The sequence below is a fragment of the Pogona vitticeps genome, chromosome 13 (assembly GCF_051106095.1).
Source record: "Pogona vitticeps strain Pit_001003342236 chromosome 13, PviZW2.1, whole genome shotgun sequence".
Classification (NCBI taxonomy): Eukaryota; Metazoa; Chordata; class Lepidosauria; order Squamata; family Agamidae; genus Pogona; species Pogona vitticeps.
In genome coordinates this window covers 10,626,748-10,648,920 of record NC_135795.1, presented here as the reverse complement: position 1 = coordinate 10,648,920, position 22,173 = coordinate 10,626,748, and the positions used below count along the sequence as shown (strand labels likewise).

Here is a 22,173-nt window from a genome sequence, read left to right as displayed (position 1 = left end):
AGCCCGAGTTCGAGGTTGGGAATTCGATTCCCCCACTGGGCCTCCTGGGAGACCAGCCAGCCTGTGTAACCTTGGGCCAGCTGCACAGTCCCACAGCACCCCTAGTGGAAGGGAAGGGTAAACCACTGCTGAGCACTCTCTACCTAGAAAACCTTGAAAAGGGTCACCATGAGTCAAAGCTGACTTGATGGCACGTGATGATGATGATTTAATGATAATTCTGCTCACCATTGGATTTGGAAGTTTGTTTAATTCCAAGGCATCACCAAAGCCTCTTTTTGCCTTAAGATAATCCATCTTTTTTTCTTCCCATATTTCCTGGAAAAGTAAATCCCAGTGATCTCAGGGGAATTACTTCTGAGTAAACTAGGGCAGGAATTGCACATTAAATTCAGCCTTCACCTCTCTCCTTTTCGGACTCAACGAAAGGTAGGTGTAACATCTGTGCTGCCACCTAACCAAATTTTCAAATGTTTACAAACGTGTGTGTGTGTGTGTGTGTGTGTGTGTGTGTGTGTGTGTGTGTGTGAGTGAGTGAGTGATGCTTCCACGTGTAATGCAGTTCTCTTATTCTGTGGACCCGACACCCTGTTTTAAACCGAAAATAGTTCAGTTTTTTTCTTCTGACAGTGTTGGAGGCCAGAAATGTCCTCCAGACCTTCAGAGTTTACCGTGGAGTAGAAGATGGAATGATACACTGTTCTGGGAGTAACTAGCAACATAGAAATACATATTGATTATCCAGGAGGCCCTCCTGGGTGGATGGAAGGAAGCAGGACAAAGCCAGCCGGAATCACATCCTTCATCTGGTGTACATCTTCACCGGCTTGCGCAATGGGTGCAGGAGGTGGTGATGCTCTCGGACGGTGTTGCAAGATTCTTGGGAGGGACAGAGGACGCACATCTGGCAACACAAGGGGCCGCAACTCCATCCAGAGCTTGAAGGGGTTTTGTCGGAGACAGGAGAGAAGTCAAAATCCGCCACCTGTAGATTGGCAAGGGAGAAGACCAGGGTCAATTCCAAACTCTAGCCCATCTTACACAGTGCTCTGTTTTAGAGAAGTCTAGACTTGGGCCACCAGGGGAATTCTGGGAAATGTAATCCAAAACCCCAAATCTACACACCTTCAGTCTACACCAGGGGTCCCCAACCTTGGGCCTCCAGATGTTCTTGGACTTCAATTCCCAGAAATCCTGGCCAGCAGAGGTGGTGGTGAAGGCTTCTGGGAGTTGTAGTCCAAGAACATCTGGAGGCCCAAGTTTGGGGATCACTGGTCTACACTACAGGTGGGGAAAACCTCTGGCCTCCAGATGTTGGGAATGTAATTTGCATACATTCTTGCCTTTGGCCACCTTGGCTGGTCCTGATAGACATGGTAGACTCACACATCTGGCAGGCTAACGGCCTGGCCTCTACTCATCCGGAGGGCACCATGTAATCATCATCATCCTCATCCCCAAGCTTCACAGTTGCAGCCCTGATCCCATATCCCTTCTGCAAACATACAGACTAGGTCAGTGGTTCTTAACCTTGGGTTACTCAAGTGTTTTTGGACTGCAACTCCCAGAAGCCTTCACCACCAGCTGTGCTGGCTGGGGTTTCTGGGAGTTGCAGTTCAACTACACCTGAGTAACCCAAGGTTAAGAACCACTAGACAAGGTAATCAAATTCAGCCCCTATCAAAGAGGCACAGCAAGGAATCAAACTCCCAACTTCTTCGGTTGAAGATGGCTAGTTTACAAAGTCAATTCATATGTCAGCTCATTTATTTAAATTTGTATACTGCTCCCCATTAGTGCTGAAGCACCACTGTGTGTGGTTTACAACAGTAAACAAACAAACAAGAAAATATACAAAACTAAAATGATTTAAAACCAATATAGTAACTAACCATATTCCTTGGCATGTAAGTGCCTAAACATCTGAATATTTATTAGGCAAATGTTCGTAAAAGCTAAAGTCACTCCCCCCCCCCGCCGGTTCAGGGACTGGTATATTTTGGTTATATTAATCATTCTATTCTTTAATGCTTTTTAAAAACCATCAGTATTTCATTCTTAAGCCATGAGTACTTCAGAGATGGCATTCAAATTTGTAAAAAAGCATGTCTGATGTTGCTTTCCATCTGTCTGTCTCTCTCTCTGTCTATCTATCTATCTATGAACATTTTGGGGACAGTTACAGTATATTTTCAGCTGAATAGCTTGTGGTTTAGGTATCTGGATATTGACCCAGAGGTTGGGAGTTCGATCCCCCACTGTGCCTCCTTGACAGGGAAGGTCTGGAGTCAATGATCCATAGCCCCCCCCAACTCTGCAATTCCAAGATTATTAAGATTATCGCTTTCTTTATATGCAGCTTGTCATATCCTATGTTCTACCTGAAAAGCTAGCACACCTTTTATTTCTATTTTTTCTTTCTTGATCTCTGAGCTATACGACAATCTGAATTTCATGGTGCCGTGATAATGGGGCTCTTCCCCTTTACAAACTGTTCTCTTGAAATGTTTTCTAAATGTACAAATCCTTTGATTTGCTTTTAACTTGTGATATTTCCATTTTTCTTAAAAGAATAATTGGGGAGGGTAGTTTGGAAGTTGGGCATGTGGCTTTTATGTTGATAAAGTAAGTGTAAGTGTGTGTGTGTGTGTGTGTGTGAGAGAGAGAGACAGAGAGAGAGAGATTGGTGTAACCAAAGGAGATGATAATGCCATACCTCTACAAGATCCTTTTGTTGTGGGTTGCTTCGGAAAGTCACGTAAACAGCTAAACCCAGCATAACTGATAAGAGAGCGAGGCAAGGGAGTACAAAGAGAGCCGGATGAATACCTAGAAGGGGGGGGGAAGGATATTATGAGTGAGAAGGATCTTGGAATTGTTGTAGATCACAAGCTGAATATGAGCCAGCAGTGCGATGCGGCTGCAAAAAAGACCAATGCTATCTTAGTTTGCATTAACAGAAGTATAGTCTCCAAATCACATAAAATACTAGTTCCCCTCTATTTGGCACTGGTTAGGCGCTGTGGGCCTAAACCGCAGGCCTAAACTGCGGGCCTAAACCGTGGTGGTGCTGCGGGCTAAACCGCAGAAGCCTGTGCTGCAGGGTCAGAAGACCAAGCAGTCGTAAGATCGAATCCATGTGACGGAGTGAGCACCTGTCGCTTGTCCCAGCTCCCGCCAACCTAGCGGTTCGAAAGCATGCAAATGCAAGTAGATAAATAGGGACCACTTCGGTGGGAAGTTAACAGTGTTCTGTGTTTAAGTCGCACTGGCCATGTGACCACGGAAGATTGTTTTTGGACAAACGCTGGCTCTATGGCTTGGAAACAGGGATGAGCACCGCTCCCTAGAGTCGAACACGACTGGACAAAAATTGTCAAGGGGAACCTTTACCTTTACCTAGGCCTCATCTTGAGTACCGTGTTCAGTTCTGGATGCTGCATTTTAGGACAGATGCCGACAAACTGGAGCAAGTTCAGAGAAGGGCAAAAAGGATGATCAGGAGACTGGAAACCAAGGCATGTTATCCTTGAGAAAAATAAGGTTGAGCCCCCCCAGAAGAATACAGTGGTGCCACGCTAGACAGCTACCCTGCATTACAGTTTTTTCGCTAGACATTGCGTTCGCTATAGCGATTCGCAAAACAGTGATTTCTGTGGGGGAATTTTGCTGGACAATGTTTGGTTCCTGCTTCACAAACCGATTTTCGCTAGATGACGATTTTGACAGCTCCCTCCGCGCTCGCAAAACAGGTGTTTTTGGGACTTAAGCTTCGCAAGACAGTGATTTAAACTGCTGATTGGCAGTTCGCAAAGCAGCTTTTCTATGGCCGATCTTCGCTAGACAATGACGATTCTTCCCCATTGGAATGCATTAAATGGGTTTCAATGTATTCCAATGGGGAAATGCTTTTCACTAGACAATGATTTCGCTAAACAGCGATTTCAGTGGAACAGATTATCATCGTCTAGCGAGGCACCACTGTATTTAGATATTCAAGGAGTAGTTTCACCAGTGAGGCTTAGTGAGGATTTGAACTCTGTTTTCCTGAGTCCTAGTCCATTACTTTATCTACTAACAACACTCTGGGTATGGGACACCACCTTGTGACCCCCAATTATCTTCTGTTTGAAGCAGCTGCCTTAATCTGTCTTACGGGTTGGCATCCCAGCTCCAAAAGATCGCGCAATCGCTCTTGGTATGAAAACAGTCCTAGCGTGGCTCCTTTGTGGGCACAGGTCCCACATGTGTCAACTTGAGCACACCCACAAACCCATCAAGAAGAGGCAGGACCAAGCCAGAATGGAAGCAGAACCCACAGGCCCCACCGAAAGGTGCTTAGCCACGCAGAGTCCTTGTTTTTATCCTTCTCACCTAAAGGCTTGACTTGAATCTCTCGGTATGACTGCAACCTGTTCACTCCGTTCTCGACCCGCACGCTGAGGCAGTATTGCCCAGCGTCGCTGAAGACGTGGTTCAGGGAGTAGTCAGTAGCATTGGTCACCACTAGGTGGCACTGGTCCCCCTCCAACGGAACACATTCGGTCTTGATCAACCAGCACAAGCCGAGAGGGGGGCTGGAAACCAGGGAAGCACAAAAGACATTTCATTACACTGGCACAGGCAACCTTTAATGTGCTGCGGCCCATCATTGCCCTCCCCGACGGAAGTGGGTCCTGAACTATCTCTAGGGGCAAAAATGTTGAGGCTGTCCTACTTTGGGCACATCATGAGAAGGCAAGATTCTCTGGGAAAGAGAAGGATACTCAGAAAGGGGGAAGGCAGCAGGAAAACAGGGAGACCCAACATGAGATGGGCTGACTCCTTAAGGAAACCACAGATTTGAGTCTACAAGAGCTGAGCAAAGCAGTTGAGGACAGATAGGTTTGGAGAGCTGTCATTCCTAGAGTCACTGTTAAGTCAGAGGTGACTTGACAGCATGTAACAACAACATAAACTGGGCCCTGTCAACACACTCCTAGGTTCTTTTCACACATACAGTGGTGCCTCGCTTTACGATTGCCCCGCATTATGACAAAACCGCTTAATGGCGATCTTTTTGCGATCGCAATTGCGATCGCAAAACAATGGTCTGAATGGGGGAATTTTGCTTTGTGATGATCGGTTGCCTGCTTCGGGAACCGATTCTTCGCAAAACAACGTTTTTTGAACAGCTGATCAGCGGTTTCAAAATGGCCGCCGGGTGATTATAATGGCTCCCCGCTGTGTTTAGGGATGGAATTCTCGCTATACAGGCAGCGAAAATGGCCACCGTATGGAGGATCTTCACTGGACAGTGAGTTTTTACCCCATTGGAACGCATTGAATTGTTTCAGTGGGGTTTTTATTTTCGCTTTACGATGTTTTCGCATAACGGCGATTTTCCTGGAACGGATTGTCGTCATTAAGTGAGGCACCACTGTACTGTTGGCAAGCCAGATTTCCTATGCCTTCTTTTTCCGAGTTTCTTTTCTGTTACTTAGCTGCAAGCCTCTGCATCCCTCTTGATCTTCCTCATGTGGGTTTTGACTTAAACTTTTCAAGATCCTATTTAGAATTTTGTTTCTGTCTTCTATGGACTTTGGCTGCAGCCCTTTTCCCTCTGTGTCCTTGGTAGGTTGGATCTATGTACGTTCTAACCCTCTCAATTGTTACTTGGCTCATTATTCTTCCTCAAAGAAGGGCAACATCCTGCCAGGGAAGCTCCTTGTCTCCAGCGCTGCAGGAACGTAACAGCCTTGCTGGAAGTGTAAACATCACCTGGAGCAGAAACCAGCCTTGACTCCAAGTTCATTAGCTTGCTGATTATGTTTACGACACCCAGTGGCATTTTTTTTTTGCCTGGGGGTGCAATTTCTGCCTGTGATGGTATACTTTGAAGAAAGATCAACAGAACTTTGCTCGGATGAGTTGAGAGATGAACACGTGCTCTTTGGACCTCAATTATGACAGCCAGCGCCAACTGCACATTCTTGAGGGGCTATCATCTGCTTTCCTTGCCTGTGTCTGGGATGTCATTTGATTCCCTCTAAAGGGAATCTACACAGAAGAATAAAGTGGTGCCTCACTAGACAGTTACCCCGCATGACAGTTTTTTCGCTAGACATTGACTTTTTGCGATCGCTATAGTGATTTGCAAAACAGTGATTCCTATGGGGGAATTTCGCTGGACAATGTTTGGTCCATGCTTCGCAAACCGATTTTCGCTAGACGACGATTTTGAAAGCTTCCTCCGCGCTCGCAAAACAGGTGGTTTTGGGACCTAAGCTTCACAAGACAGCAATTTAAACAGCTGATCGGTGGTTCGCAAAGCGCCTTTCCTAGGGCCGATCTTCGCTAGACAATGACGATTCTTCCCCATTGGAACGCATTAAACAGGTTTCAATGCATTCCAATGGGGAAATGCTTTTCGCTAGACGATGATTTCGCTAAACAGCAATTTCAGTGGAATCGATTATCATCGTCTAGCGAGGCACCACTGTAAAATCACACAATTGTAGACTCAGAAAGGGCTTTAGAAGTCATCTAGTCCAGTGGTTCTCCAATTGGGCTCCCCAGATGTTCTCAGACTGCAATTCCCAGAAGGCTTCACCACCACCTCTGCTGGCCAGGATTTCTGGGAGTTGAAGTCCAAGAACATCTGGAGGCCCAAGGTTGGGGAACATTGCATTACTGGATAGCTCAGTGGTTTAGCTGGGAGTCTGATTTCCCACTGGGCCTTCTGGAGATGGGCTGGCCTCGATGATCCATAGGGTCTGGGTTTCTAAGACGATGATGACGATTCCCACCAACACATGAATCCACAGCTGACTTCTCCCTGAGAGATGCCCATCCGACCGCTCTGTGGAAACCTTCAGTGAAGGAGACTCTTCCACCTTATGGGAGGGATGGCGCTTCTGCATTTTGTGGATTTCCACCTCCCAGTTCAGTCTGAATTACGGGAGTGAAAGCTACATAACAGCATAAATTGGAACAGCCCCTATATCTACCTCCAGCCTCCTGACTGTTCCTCTGGTGAGTCTCTGTTGGGTCTCGTCCTCCCTGGCAGCTTCGGATGTCTCCGGGAAGCTGATGATTCCCACCAAATTAGCAGGTGGTGTAAGTCTACTAAATTCAAAAGTCCATCCCTACTCAACAGTTTTTATCGTCAGGAAATCCTTCCTAATACTTAGTGGCCATCTACTAGGCCCATTACTTCTCCACTTCTCCAGGTTCAGCATATCAGCCTTATATGTCCTGGACCTGGTGTAACCAATGTTGGAGTTTTTGCAACCTTTCATGCTGCCTCTATTAAGTGTGGCTGGGAGGGACATTTCTGGGCTGCGGTGACACGCCAGTCTATCCAGCACGAACCAATCATTCCTTCCTGCCTTTGAATTAAGAGGGAGCCCCGCCTCTCTGCTGAGTGTTCCTTTCCCTCTCTTTAGTCCATTGAAGTCGGTTTGGCTGTTTGATCTGCTCACAAGTAAGTAAGATCTCACAATAAGATTTATAAATAATGAAATATTGTTATTCTTTCTTCTACCAATATCTCCAAGCGAGTCATTAAGACTGTAAGTGCCATTTAATGAGAAAGGGGTGGATTATCTGGGAAACGTGCATCCATTCTTCTCTGTGAGACTCTGCACTGTTGCTGTGTAGCCAAAATCTGCAACAACAAATTCCAGCCTTTATATTCGTGTGAACTCTCTCTCTCTCTGTGTGTGTGTGTGTGTGTGTGTGTGTGTGTGTGTGTGTGTAAACAGCTTAGCTGTTCTTTGAGAAGGAATGCAAATAGATTATCTCAAAGGAAATCAAGAAACAGATATACAGATTTTAATTTTTTTGTTTCTTACCTGCCCTTGATATGCAGAGAGAAGTTTAAGTTTTCCATCACACGAGCCTCTGTGGATCCGATGATGTTAATACTTTGTACGGCATCTGAAATGGAGGATAAACAACCTTAAACTTGCAGCCACAAAGCCGAACTTTCAACTGCAGTGATTTTTTTTAATTTAATTGGTATTTTAGACAAATTGTGAAGGAATACATATTTCAGTTACTATCACAACTGGCCCCAAACCTATTGCTCATTAACAAGGTGGTGGCTGTGTTTCTAGGATTGGACCTAACTATGTGGTCATATATGTGCCCAGGAATGTCACCTGGGCTTTGTTATTGAGTGTCAATTTGCTGCCAAGGCTTAGTCAACTTCCTTGTTACACAAGGATATATATATATCTAATAGGATTCTTGCTGCTACAGTAGGGTCCCCACATCTGTAGGGCATTGGTTCCAAGCCTCCCCCCACGCAGATGCTGAAAAACGTGGATTATAGTGAATGCTCTGGTCTCTGGTTCCTACTTGTGCAGGAAGATGCTGGCAGGTGGTAGCAAGGCTGGGAAGGAGAGAGCTGTATGCAATTACATAAACCAGCCTGCTGCTTCGCAGTGGTGTCCAACCTTGGGCCTCCAGATGTTCTTGGACTTCAACTCCCAGAAATCCTGGCCAGTACAGGTGGTGGTGAAGGCTTCTGGGAGTGGTAGTCCAAGAACATCTGGAGGCCCAAGGTTGAGGACCACTGTGTTAGAGGACACTTTCCCATCCCAGGTGTTGAACAATAATTCAATTTCCAGGCCACTGGGTGTTTGTCCATGGATGAGTGAGGACCCCACCTTGCACGAGGGTCGTGGTTCCCAACTTTGGGTCTCCTTGTGTCCACGAACTACAACTCCCAGGGATCCTGGCCAGCACAGCTAGTGGCGAAAGCTTCTTGCCTTACAACAAACCAGCACCACAGCCCGAGATGGGACAAGCTGTCCCATGACTTCCCCACAGCCCAATGTGTTTCTAATGGGACTTGACTACACCGTGATCTTGCCTGGGTCTGGCCAGGTCACTTGACCTTACCTAACAGCTCCAACGCAGCAGCAAAATGCCCTGTTCTCTGGACAACCTTTCTTGAATGCTCTGTCTTCATCCTGTGTTGTCTCCATTCTGCCGTCACCTCAAGGCGCACCACGCAATTCCCGGGAGTGGAATAATTGTGATAGACAGAGGGCTCATCTGTTGTCAGTTTTGTTCTGCATGGGAGGGAGAAATGGGGAGACTTTATTCATATTTATAATTGTGTGCAGTCGAGTCAATCCTGATGTGTGGTTACCCTTCCCAGGGTTTTCCAGGTAGACCGTACTCAGAATTGGTTTCCCGCTCTTTTCTTCTGGAACTGTGCAGGGTGCCCAAGGTTACATAGACTGGCTCTACTCCCAGGAGAGGCAGTGCGGAATCGAACCCCCAACCTCTGGCTCCACTGCGAGATACCCTAACACACCACCATGTCTCTGCAGGAATTATGGCTGACACAGCTTCTCCTGCTCTGAACAGGCCTAGTTATTTATAGGATGTGAGGATTTTTCGTTCAACAAACCAATCCAGCTTTTCTCTCTGATGGTGATGGAATTACAGATACGGTGGGACAGTTCTAGGTGGAGACAGGCAGGCTTTCTGTCCTTCCTCTTGGTAGGTGGCTGCGGTTCATGTCTCAACCTTGTGCAAACTGGATGTTCTGTGGACTGGAGAGCTTCCTCCTTTATTATACCTCATGGCTTTGTTTATGATGGCTCTGCTGGCGAGGCCCATAGGGACAAGAACTCTCAGCCGAATGGCTGAGGAGACCAAGCCAGCCCTACCCTCTGTGGTGTTGAGGGGGTTGCCTCAGGGGACAAATGCAAAGCTCCCTCAGTGTTGGAGGTCACTTCAGAGTTGCTATTGTGAGCAGCTGTCTCTCTGAGGGAATGCTCCACCTCAAGAGGTCTTAGAGGGAATACATAATGGGATAGTCTATACATCTGCTGCCCTTAGGGCCTCCTGGAGCAAAGCCTTTCCACGGATGGAGGGCATGAAGATGATGTCCAACTGCCGTATCCTTTCCTCCTGCTGGACGGCACGACCCACGGAGACTTTCTCTTCCTCCCCTCTCAACCGGTGTTCCCACCCTTGGGGTCCCCAGATGTTCTTGGACTACATCTCCCAGAAAACTCGGCCAGCTTAGCTAATGATGAAGGCTTCTGGGAGTTGCAGTCCAAGGACACCTGGGCAACCCAAGATTGGGGAGCCACTGCTCCAGACAAAGCTTTGGGGAAAAGGACTAAAGATGGGGATCACTGCCTCTAGCTCCTCCTCTAGCACAGCATGGAAGAGTGCAGCTGGATGTACATGTAGATACAGAAAGGATGTAGGAGCAGGGCTGCATCTGTGAAGCCTGGGGTCGTGTTCTTTCGACCTCAAGGAAAACAAGATCTCTGGTCGGCCCCGTGGGGAAGCCATGGCTGTCAAACTATGCTTGTCCGTGTGTGCATGATAAAGCTGTAATGTATAATGGCTAAAATGAGTCGTGTTTTTACATCCACGTCACACGGTTGGTGCAAATCTCAGCAGATACAGTGGTGCCCTGCATGATGACGATAATTCGTTCCCCTGAAATCGCTGTAGAGTGAAATCGTCGTCATGCAAAAACAGTTTCCCCATTGGAATGCATTGAAAACCGGTTAATGCGTTCCCAAAGGGGAAAATACCTCATCGTCCAGGGAAGATACTCCATAGGGCAGCCATTTTGTGAGTGCCGATCAGCTGTTTTTAATCGCTGTCTTCCGAAGCACGGGTCTGGCAAACAGCGGGAAGCCATTTTGCGAAGCCGACAATCAGCTGTAAAGATCGTCATCTTGCGAATAAACGGTCTGCGAAGCACAGACCAAATCGTCATGAAGTGGAATTCCCCCATTGAAATGCCTGTTTTGCGAATCACTATAGCGATCGCAAAAAGTCATCGTCCTGTGGTTTTGTCATTTAGCGGTTTCATCGTCATGCGGGACACCACTGTAATTGCTTCAAGTGCAAAAAGTTAGCCTAGGTATGTGCTGTTTGTTCAGCATGTATCACGCTAACTTCTGAATTTCTGGTCATTCATCAATCATGTTTACGCCAACGGTGTTAGGCCAATGGGTACAACGGACAGGATTTTGGCCCAAATGTATGGCAGGGTGGGAGCAGAGAAAGGCATAGGGACATACCCATCTCCAAAATCCCAATTATAAACAAAGGATGCTGACTGAAAATAATGGCTCGGATCGTGAAGGAGGAAGGAGACGAGGATTAGCGTTGCTGTTGCAGGATGAGAACCGAGTTTCTCTGGCATACTGCTGTTCTCTATTTGGGTAACCGATAAATTCCCTACTATAAACTCTGTAGAAGAAAGAGACAACAAATATATTTATTAGCTATGTGGTTCATTGGGTGCCCCCCAAAACTTCTAAAGATGATTGAGGGGAGATATGGTAGCAGAAAACTTGAAAAGCTGTCATACAGAGGAGGAGCAGGAAAAAAAATCATTCCAGAGTGCAGGACACATAATAATGGGCTTAAGCTACAGGAAACCAGATTTTGGCTGAATATCGGGGAAAACTTCCTAACTGTTACAGCAGTACGACAACGGAACCTATTTCCTTGAGAGGTGGTGAGTGCTCCAGTACTGAAGGCATTCGAGAGAAATTTAGACAACCACCTGGCAGATATTGTTTGATTTCTATTCCTGAACTGAGAGAGGGTTGGACTCGATGGCTTTATAGGTCCCTTCCAACTTCATTATTCTATAAATCACATACAGTGGTGCCTCGCATAGCGACGTTAATCGGTGCAGCAAAAATCACTGCAAAGCGATTTTGTCGCTATGCGATTTTAAAAAGCCCATATGAATGCATTGAAACCTTCCTATGGGCTTAAAACTCACCTTAAAGCGAAAATCCTCCATACAGTGGCCATTTTCGCTGTCTGGTAAGTGAGGAATCCGCGCGATAACACAGCGGGCGGCCATTTTTTTACCCGGCGGCCATTTTGGAACTGCCAATCAGCTGTTAGAAAATCATCGCTTTGCGATAATCGGTAAGCAAAACAGGGTGCCGATCATGGCAAAGCGATTCCCCCCATTTAAAACATCGCAATGCAATCGCAAAAAGTCCGTCGATATGTGATTTCGTCGTTAAACGGGGCGCCCGTTAAGCGAGGCACCACTGTAGTTCAATCCCTCGATTGTGCTGATGAATGAAAAATATTTGGATTATTTTTTTGAGGGGGGGGGGAAGGAAGAAATAAAATAACAGTTCAGTGCCTTTTGAGAAACAGGATGGAGTTCTTTCAAGTATGACAGTACTGTAATGGCCAGAATCCTCCACTTTCACAGGCGCTGTACGAAGACAGACATGATACGGGCTCTCCTAGCAGCCAGAATAGAGATGGGCTTTTCTGGAATTTCCAACACATTGCCTGCTCCATCGCTAGCATCCGTCCACCTCAGTGGCCCTCCCAGTTCGTGAGGGGCAGAGCTGTGACGGCCAAAGCAGAGGATCACTTATGCGAGCGAGGATTAAGCCCTAAGGAGATCTGGGCTTATAATGGTGGGCCATCACTCACGAAAGACCTTCAAATGTTGCTCTTCTTGTTTGGCTATATCATAAAACATGGGGTGTTTTACCTGATATTTGTAGAACTGTCAGGCCTCTTGCAAGGGTTGGGCAGAACCAGCAGCCTGCGGGGGCCACCTGGACTGAAATGGAGAAGACCCCCGGGAAAGGACTGGTCACAACGATGGTCGAGTTGGCCCCTTGCTCCAATTTCTCCACCAGCGTCAAGGGGGCATAAATCCAGTTAAACTGGTACTGCTGCCCACGGACAGAGGAAGACCGTTCATTCTTCATATGCAGGGTGCAGTGGATCGTCGCCTGCGCGTCTTTAGTGATAGGGCCGTTGTTTGTGACTTCCAGGTCATACTGGACTGTAGCAATAACACATTTTAAAATTCATTTACATTTTTAAAGAGACAGTTCAAAGAGCTATTACAGAACAATAGCAATAAACCTTGAATGCCGTAACACCGTCTGCCTTGGTTTTCTAGGTATGCAATGAAGGAATACCTGAACTTGTAGATTTTTGTTCGGGAGACTGAAGTGCTTTGGAATGCACATATCTATGTTAAAAAAAACACTCACTGATATTTGAAATATGTGAATGCAATAGGTGAACGTTTATTTTGGTGAAATACATGCATGCTCCGTTTCAAGGCAAAGCCCTTCAAAAGCAAGGGAAAAATAATAATAGAAGCCATAAAATAAATAGAAATGCACAATTTAATTCCAGTGGGAAGAACAGCACCGTCATGAAACAGAAAGGAGTATTTTAAGCAGGAGGCACATTTTCTAACCCCCTCCCATAATTTTGAAAGTAACTAGTTACTAATAAGTTACTTCTCATTCTTTCTGTTTTCTAATAGTGGAGGTATAACTATCTTATAGTCCAACTGTGACTTTACAAAGGTTAACATCATCACTCCTTCCATGGTGTACCTGTAGCTTTTTAGTTACTTTTGTGAGTACAGTGCATGTGACCTTGCTCCTCTTCCAGATGGAGGCTCTTCCCACCCCCTTTCTCTCAAATCCCAGTAAAACCCAAAGCAATGTGGGGTTAACTGGGATTTTGATTTCAAACGTCTCTTTAAAAATCATTTTCTTCTTTTCTAACTAAGAAAACGGCTTTTCTCCAAGAAATCCACTTCTCCAATGTAGCCTTCCATTTGTTTGTTTTTTGAATGTTAATTGAAAGCTTCCTGCTGGCCACAAGGTCTCATTGTGGATGTCCATGTGAAATGGCAAGTGCTATAGCGCTAAACTTGGCCCCCGGAGGAAAGGGAAGCTAAAACTACACCAAGTGTCCAGGAAGGATGACAAGGAGTGGAACTCAAAGCAAAAAAGCACTGTACTAAGTAAGACAAGAGGAACATTGCACAGGTGATGGGAAGCGTACCAACAGCATCACGGCAAAACCTGTAATTTTAAGGAGAACAAGTTCTCCATCTGGAAAAGCCCAAAATGGTGGCGGAGGATGATGATTCCAGCTCGTGTGTGTCTTCAGCCGCTCTCTCATGCTCTGTTGTAGGACAGACTCAGGGAAAGCCATCTTTTTCACTACAACTCCAAGAATTCCCTAGCCAGTGCAACCGCCAGTCATGCTGGGGCTAGGGGATTCTGGGAATTCTGGCGCAAACTTTTTTCGTTTCTTATCATGATGAGACAACACTCTCAGGAAGAGAGAATGTAATTGGTACCACAGGCCAGCCTCTTGTAGCATTCAGTTTTTTTCAAAAGAGGTCACCAAAAGTCAACATTCTAGTTACTTCACATGTAACTATTTTAGTTACTTCACATGTAATTACTCTAGTTACTTCACATGTAACTAGTTACTTCACACGTAACTATTCTAGTTACATCACATATAACTATTCTAGTTACTCCACATATAACTATTCTAATTACTTCACATGTAATGATTGCTTTTAAATTGTAACTATTATGTCAATGAAATACTTTGGGGGCTTTGCTCTTCAACTGTAGTCAAGTACTTAATTTTTTTTTTCCACTTTCTACCCCAGCCCCAGATTTTGGACCAATTTTAAATGTAGCAAGGAAGACACGAGGACAAGTTTGATTGTGTGAGTCCATGCCACGGAATCAGCAGTATTCCAGGTTACTACGTGAGTAGTTTTATCTTGTGGAATTATGGGTCACATCAGAAGTAAACATGAGAGACAACAGAAGCTCCAAATTTGTCTGGGTATCCTTTTTATTGGAACTCATCTCTCCCCCAGTAGCAGACAAAGTAAAGTTGCTTAAGCCTCCTGCAAAATGAACTAGGTGACCTCTTTCTTGGGATGACGTGCTATCATGCGCTGGCTGAATCCCTTTAGATAAGGACTTGTTCCTAGATAAGCGGACCTTACTGATGTTAAGCTTGCTTGCTTGTTTTCTTTTGAATTCGGAAAATAATCTCTAATCCCAGGCTTGCCCCCCCCCACCCTCCAGGCACCCCTAAACAGGGACACAAAACTTTAGTTGGCCAGAATCCCATGCCCATAAACGTTTCCTAGGCTTCAGTTAGCCCCTTCTTGATCAACTGTGATTGCACAACAACAGAAAAAGCTTGCTGGACGGATGGGGAGCTAATGTGGCCCGCATCTGGCCTGCAAGGCAGACATTCAGCATCTCTGCTCTAGACCAAACTCCAGTGGGGAGCTTGCATGGGGGGGGGGATCTGGGTTTCACAGCAAAGCAGGGAATGAGGGTGGGTCAGATTGGATCACCCAAACACACACATTAGTTGCCTTCTAACAGGTCAGACCATTATAAGGCCAAACTAGAGAATAGAATTAGCATGCATTTACAGGTGGTGCTCCAACAAGGGAAGAAAGACATCTGCTTGTCATAGGGCACGCCTTTTAGCATGCTTTGTTTCCTGATTGGTCACTGCAAGGCATAATTTGGAAGTCCAATTGCTGAAACACTGACCTCCAATGAAAATCCCATTGTGGTACAGAAATGGGCAGATTGTACAGAAGGTGCATGCATTCCCTTTCATGTATAATTTGACCACGGATGGCTCAGGATATACCGTATTTTTCTGTGTATAAGATGCCCCATGTATAAGATGCCCCCCCTTTTCTAATCCAAAACTAAGAAAAATAAGTGGGGCTTAGCAAGTGTAGGGGGAAAGGGATCAAAGTGCTGCAGGATTGCTTTGATCCCTGCTTTCCCCTCCACTTGTTTTTGTTCTTTCCTCAGGTTACTTCTGTGTATAAGATGATCCTAAATTTTTAGTCTAAAGATTTTAGACAAAAGTATAGTCTTAAACATGGAAAAATATGGTAAGTCACTTTATAAGTCATAAGTCTTAACTTGTGGTCTGTGGACCCCTGGGAGCCACGAGGTCCTCACAGGAGATCTGCGAGGGCTTGAAGAAATGTTATGATTTTTTAAAGTTAAAATAGAATGAATGAATGAATGAATGAATGAATGAATGAATGAATGAATGAATGAATGAAAGCGAGAAAGAAAAGGAAACATGAAACAAAATCTTAATTTCCCTCGTTTGTTTGCGTAGAACCTGGCTTTTCTAACCTATCACCTCTATTAAAAACAAACAAAAGTAAAAATAGGTTACGAAAATAACTGTTTGATAGCAAATAACTGTTTTATATTTCTGCACATGGTGAGAAAATGGAAGTGAATGAGGATGAATGGCTGAGAGACAGCACATGGCATTTCTTGCTACTGCGCAGACAGTCAGAAGCCGTGGGAAGAGAGAGTCAGAGTCAGGCAGTGTCAGTGTGAGTGTTTGGATGGACTTTGTGATCGTGTTTCTTCTTCAATTTCTGCTCATAAAACCATTTGGTTATTGTCAGGTAAACAAGTTTTCAATATTATCGCAGTGAATTTCATAACAAAACATTCTGGCTGAGCCTCAGAACGGGTGAATTTTAAACCTAAAAGAACTGATGTTGTGCGTCTTGTTCAAAGCAAAACGAAGCTTCTTCCAGTCCTCTTTAGAAATGTCACAAGAAATTGTTCAACAAAAATTGCATGTTTATTGGTTTTACTCTTTTTAAATTTGTAATTCTGCCCAGAGTAGACCTTTGGTCTAGATGGGCGGGGTATAAATCTAATAAAATAAAATAAAAAATAAATAAAATTAAGAAGTGCCGCCGTTATAGCAAGGAATATCTGTCGACACGACCCTTCACGAGAAACTTTAAATAAATATTCGATTTAGGGTTCTAAATCTGAAGTCAAGTCTTGGTGGTCTGCAGCAACCAAAGGGGGTCCCACAGTAAGGAAAAGGTTAAGAACTGCTGTACTAGAGGACAGCTGAAAGAGGTCTGAGTTTGAGAGTTCTAGCATCTCATCATCATCATTTTAGATCTGCATAGCTGGAAGGGATCATTAAGTCCCACCCCTCTCAAGCAGGCACATGCGGGAATCGAACCCCCAAACTCTGGCTCTGCAGTCAGAGGCTTAAACCTCGGAGTTTCCCAGTAATTCACATCAAGCTAAGGCTGTTGACGGGCATCTTTCTCCCCTCGGCAAGGGTGGCTGAGCAAAATTAACAGTTGTTGTGGGATGGGAACTCTTATCTCAGTTCCAGAGCTGGTAAAAAGTTACAGTAGTGCCTCGCTTAATGACATTAATTCGTTCCAGCGAAATCGCTGTAGAGCGAAAACGTCGTAAAGTGACAATAAAAAACCCATTGAAATGCATTAAAACCCGGTTAATGGGCTAAAAACTCACCATCCAGCGAAGATCCTCGATAGGGGCGGCCATTTTTGGTGCCTGCATAGCGAGGAATCTGTCCCTAAGCACAGTGGGGAGCCATTTTGAGCACCCGGTGGCCATTTTAAAAACCTGACAATCAGCTGTTTTGATTGTTGTAATGCGAAGAATCAGTTCCCGAAGCAGGGAACCGATCTTCGCAAAGCGAAAAAAACCCATTTAAAACATTGTTTTGCGATCGCAATTGCGATCGCAAAAACATCGTCATGAACCGGATTCATCGTAATGTAGGGTAATCGTTAAGCAGGGCACAGCTTACTGTCTTGGACTGTAACTCTCCCAATTCCCCCAGCTAGCATGGTTACTGCTACAATTAGGTCAAAAACAGGAACTGTTCTAGCGAACTGCTGTATTTGCACATGGCCAGATGGGGTATAACTTCTTAACACGTTTGGGGATGTGGCCCCACTCTAGCCACGTAAGATGAAAAGTCTAGGAAACTGCCCTATGCTGGCTGAACTGTCTGGAACCATCGAAGGGGTTGAGGAAGGATTCAGAGAGGATTTGTGTCTGATCACCTAACTGGGAGTGATTGCCCTTAAAATTAGTCTTCTGTTTGTTCAGGAATCACAATAGCCCACTCCCCAAACTGTGTAGCCCTCCCCCTGGACCAGAAAGGTCCGGCTTAGAGATGGATCAGGGTTGGGCTGGTTCACAATCTCCTGTGCATCATGTGATTGCCAGGAAGTAGTTCACACTGAACCACGCTGTGAGTGCAAAATGCAAATTATCGCCCTCTCTGATCACCCTCTACACCCCTCTAACCCAGTACAGTGGTGCCTCGCTTGATGAGGATAATCCGTTCGAGCGAATTCGCTGTAGAGCAAAATCCTCGTCAAGCAAAATAAAAGAGCCCATTGAAACGGATTGCAAACCGCTCAATGTGTTCCAATGGGCTAAATACCTCAGTGTCCAGCAAAGATCCTCCATAGGGCGGCCATTTTCCGATGCCTGTGCAGCGAAAAATCCGTCCTAAAGCACAGTGGGGAGCCATTTTACACAGAGGGCAGCCATTTTGAAACTCGACGATCAGCTGTTTTGACCGTCATCATGTGAAGAATCGGTTCCCAAAGCAGGGAAGTGAATTTTGCCCATTAAAACATCAAAAGCGATCGCAAAAACCTCATCGTCAAGCAGATTCGTTGTTTAACGAGGTAATCATTAAGCGAGGTACCACTCTACTTTCCTCCTTGACTTGGCAGCAGCTATCAGTGGTTTAGGTACCTGGGTGCGGAGCCCAAAGTTGGGAGTTCGATTCTCCAGTGTGGCTCCTGGGGGAAGAGCCAGCCTGGGTAGCCTTGGGCCAGCTGGCACTGTCTCAGGGTGCCCCCTAGAGGAAGGGAAGGGGAAACCACTTCTGAGCGCTGTTTACCCGGAGAACCCTAAAAAGGGTTGCCAAAAATCAGAATCAATTTAACAGCCCACCATCATCCTCATCTTCCTCCTCGTGTCAGACTGGCTGTTTGAATCAGTAAAGGGATAAATTGGTCTGTGAGTGGTTTCACCAAGATCCTGCACTGCATCACAAAACTCGAGAAGTCCAAATTCCTGAAGTCCCTCCTCCTCTGTTATATCGATGTCAGATTTTTACACTCCTGTGTGATGTGCAGTGTAAACCGAGAACCGCCATAACCAGTGAGCTATTTAAAGGAGCACTCGGGGTGTATGTGACACATCTAATGCTTGGCTCCAGATGATGAAAGTAAATATTTGGCAGGGGATGTAACAACTTGGATTACTACTTCCCCCCAGTTTTCTGTAGATCTTTAAAAGCTGGTTGGCTCGGTTGCTGTCTCTGGGTTCTGAGATGTCTGTTTTACTCTCATAGCCAGAGGTCGGCAGTTCGATTCCCCAACGGTGCCTCCTGGGAGAAAAGCCAGCCTGGGTGGCCTTGGGCAAACTGCACCATCCCAGGGTGCCCCCTGGAGGAAGGGAATGGGAAATCATTTTGCATTAGTCTGCCTGGAACCTCTTGAGGATTGTCACAACTCAGAATTGACTTGACAGCTCATGATTGCTATTACAGTCATGCCCCGCTTAATGATTATCCCGTATAACGACAAATCCACTTCACGACAATGTTTTTGTGATAGCAATTGCGATCGCAAAACGATGTTTTAATGTTTTTTTTCGCTTTGCTATGATCAGTTCCCTGCTTCGGGAACCGATTCTTCGCATTACAACGATCAAAACAGCTGATAGTCGGGTTTTCAAAATGACTGCCGGCTGATCAAAATGCCTCCCCGCTGTTTTCAGGAGGCATTTTTCATACTATAGGCACCGAAAATGGCCACCCCTATGGAGGATCTTCTCTGGACGAGCAGGTATTCAGCCCATTGGAACGCATTGAATGGTTTTCAATGCATTTCAATGGGCTTTTTTATTTCGCTTTACAACATTTTCACTCTACAGCGATTTCGCTGGAACGAATTAACATCGTCAGTCCAGGCACCACTGTATATACAAAGGTGTCCTGGCCAGATTTGGTTTCAATATGAAGCAAAGCGAATTTAGGATCTGGGACAAAGATGGAATTGCGTGAAACACAAACTGAACCAGCTTTTAATGGAAAATGAATGTGAGAGATTTTTGAAAAAAATGATGACAGTATTTTAAATGTGCCTGGTATGCAAACCTCTGAATTCAAGCATCTGAAATGTGGCAGGTTTCCCCTTTAGAAGCTTATCAGGACTCCAATTTTGAGTGTGTGGGGGGGAATTGTTCAGTGGAAAAACAAAAAAGTTATAGCTGATGACCTGAATTTACAACTGGGTTACTCCATACCAAATCAAAATGCTTTCTAAAACCTCAAACTGAACTACAAAGTGAACCAACAGACAACTGCACAGTCCTAATTCTGACATGCTCAGAAACACCCTTGCCTTTTGTTCCAGAGTTTTGAATATCTGATAAAATTCCTTGCTGTACACAGTAGAAGAACAGAGACTCACAGAGGAGAATAGCTTCAAGTTCCCCAGATAGTCCACCCCTTTCTCATTAACTGGCACTTGAGGTTTCAATAACTTGCTCTGAGACATTTATAGGAGAATGGATAAAAATGTTTCATTAGTTACAGTTGCAAAGAGATCAATAGCAAAAAAAGAGAAGATTTCCAACAGACTAGAGAGAAGGGAAAAGAACTTGGTAGAGGGGCGGGGCTCTCTTTGAATTCAGAGGCGGGGGGGGATGATTGGTTACTGCTGACTAGATTGGCAGTCACGCCAGCCCAGTAAGGTCCCTCCCAGCTATACAGACAGCAGGCGAGGTTGTAAAAACTCCAACACTTCCCCCCCCCATTACTTTGCTTGCCCTAGAGTTACTCTTGCTACTGAATTTACACAAAGGTCTTGAAATTAATCTCCGAGTTTATGTTGTGTGATAACACACACACACAACGTAAGTATGGTTTCCGGACAGTCAAGAAATACAGGTTGCTGTGCTGATCCATATCCACAAACCAGTTTTAACACTTCTCCTCCGGATCACACTACTCCAAAGTAACCAACTGGATAACTTATAGCAACATGTTGAAATTTATTTCCCCTGCCTTTATTGTGAGGACTGCAGCTTAAGCTTAAAGAGCACAGGAGCGTTGGATGCAGTAGCAGATGACATCTAGACTCCTGCTAGCAAAAATATTGCTGAAGTTTAAAGCTATGGATATCAGCTGTGCTACATCACAGCCATTTTTATGACTGTGCTTAAACTGGTGGTAGTGGAAAAGTTGGCAGTCCAGGGCCTTGTTATAACTATCCTTATGGATACCCCCCCCCCAAGACAGTCCAGGAATGGATCCATCCATATCAATCTATGAAGAGCAGTTCTTTTGTAAAGTGAACGGCTCTTAATTGCGCATTCCAGGGCAAAACCCTCTTTTAAAGGCTTCCCTTCTCAACAGGGCCATCTCGGAACAATATACCATTCCTTGGAAACCCATTTCTCTCCCAGCGACCATGAGGATCGCAGCGATGCTGGGAGGGAGCAAAGAAGCGGATGATGCCGAAGGCCCCCCCCCATTCCTTGGAAAATCCCGGATCGACAAGCCAAAGGGCTGCAGCTCCGCCTTTGAGACAGTTATAGCCTCTTCCGAGAAATGAGATATCTCGATTTAATGAGATGAGCCATGCAGTGGGGGGAGATTTCGATTTTTTCCCAGGGAAACACCATGACTTTAAGGGCCATTTCTTGGGAGACACCCTGATGCGGTGTTTTTTTTTCCCTTGCAGCCTTACAGCTCAGCCATTAAGAGATTTTCATGCAAGCCTCTGTAGGATGATTTTCTTGCTGTCCCTGGGAGGGGATCGAGCCCCCTCCCAGTCTCCCCTGCCCCCCCCCAAAGAGAAGCCAGCCGTCCTACCTGCTGTCCAGCCGGCATGGGAAAGCAGCAGCACCCAGGCAACGAGCCGGGGCGGGCTAACGGGGGAGGCAGACGCCAGAGCCATTGAACGAGACCGCGTTCCCAGACCCCAGCTGGCCGCCCGCCCGCCCTCGGCATCAGCCCCGGCGCTCCATTTCCGACCGCCGGGAGTCTCTCCTTTTTTGGGGGGAAAAAAGCGGGCGGGGAGTCCCTGCCCCGCAGTGACTGCAAGGGCTGCCCCCTAGGGGCCGTCTGGGGGTACTGCACCTCCCCGCGCGCCTTTCCAGCTGGGGCCGCAGCAGCTGCGGTTACGACCGGGGTCTGCAGGAACGTGTATGGCTGGGTTCAGGCCAGTAAACACGTTTCACAGCCCTGGGTGCAAAGCATGGCGCTTCTGACGAGGGTGTGTATATGGGGGTGGGGGCGTTGGGATCTTTCCCTCTCCTTCCTCACCCTTTCCCTTTCGAGCTTAGCGGCGGCCCCTGGAAGAACAGTTTTTTTTAAATACCTGTCGTGAGTTCTTTCTGACCCACTCACAGATCTAGGACACGTGTGCATACACAAACACGGGTTTGAGCACTGGATTAAAGTCGCACCCAGGGCCCTGAAACGGAAGCTTCCTTAGTTTCC

At 45.9% G+C, this 22,173-nt stretch overlaps 1 protein-coding gene across 1 annotated transcript; it reads right to left on the bottom strand.

Annotated features, from left to right (window-relative positions):
- Positions 1-230: 230 nt before the first annotated feature.
- On the bottom strand, positions 231-21,766 carry TMEM130 (transmembrane protein 130). Its single transcript, XM_020808798.3, has 8 exons — positions 21,544-21,766; positions 12,506-12,805; positions 11,049-11,220; positions 8,890-9,062; positions 7,836-7,920; positions 4,375-4,577; positions 2,717-2,829; positions 231-985 (listed from the first exon to the last, which is right to left on the bottom strand). The coding sequence occupies exons 1-8, from the start codon at positions 21,626-21,628 to the stop codon at positions 803-805; spliced, it is 1,314 nt and encodes a 437-aa protein (XP_020664457.3). The 5' UTR covers positions 21,629-21,766; the 3' UTR covers positions 231-802.
- Positions 21,767-22,173: the final 407 nt, after the last annotated feature.

Excerpts from the sequence above, each read along its gene's own strand:
- TMEM130 (XM_020808798.3), bottom strand. The coding sequence starts at position 21,628 with ATGGCTCTGGCGTCTGCCTCCCCCGTTAGCCCGCCCCGGCTCGTTGCC. Across the intron at positions 9,063-11,048 it reads AATTGGGATTTTGGAGATGG|AACAAAACTGACAACAGATG; the intron begins GTATGTCCCTAT and ends CCTCCCATGCAG. Across the intron at positions 4,578-7,835 it reads TCTCTGCATATCAAGGGCAG|CCCCCCTCTCGGCTTGTGCT; the intron begins GTAAGAAACAAA and ends CCTGGTTTCCAG.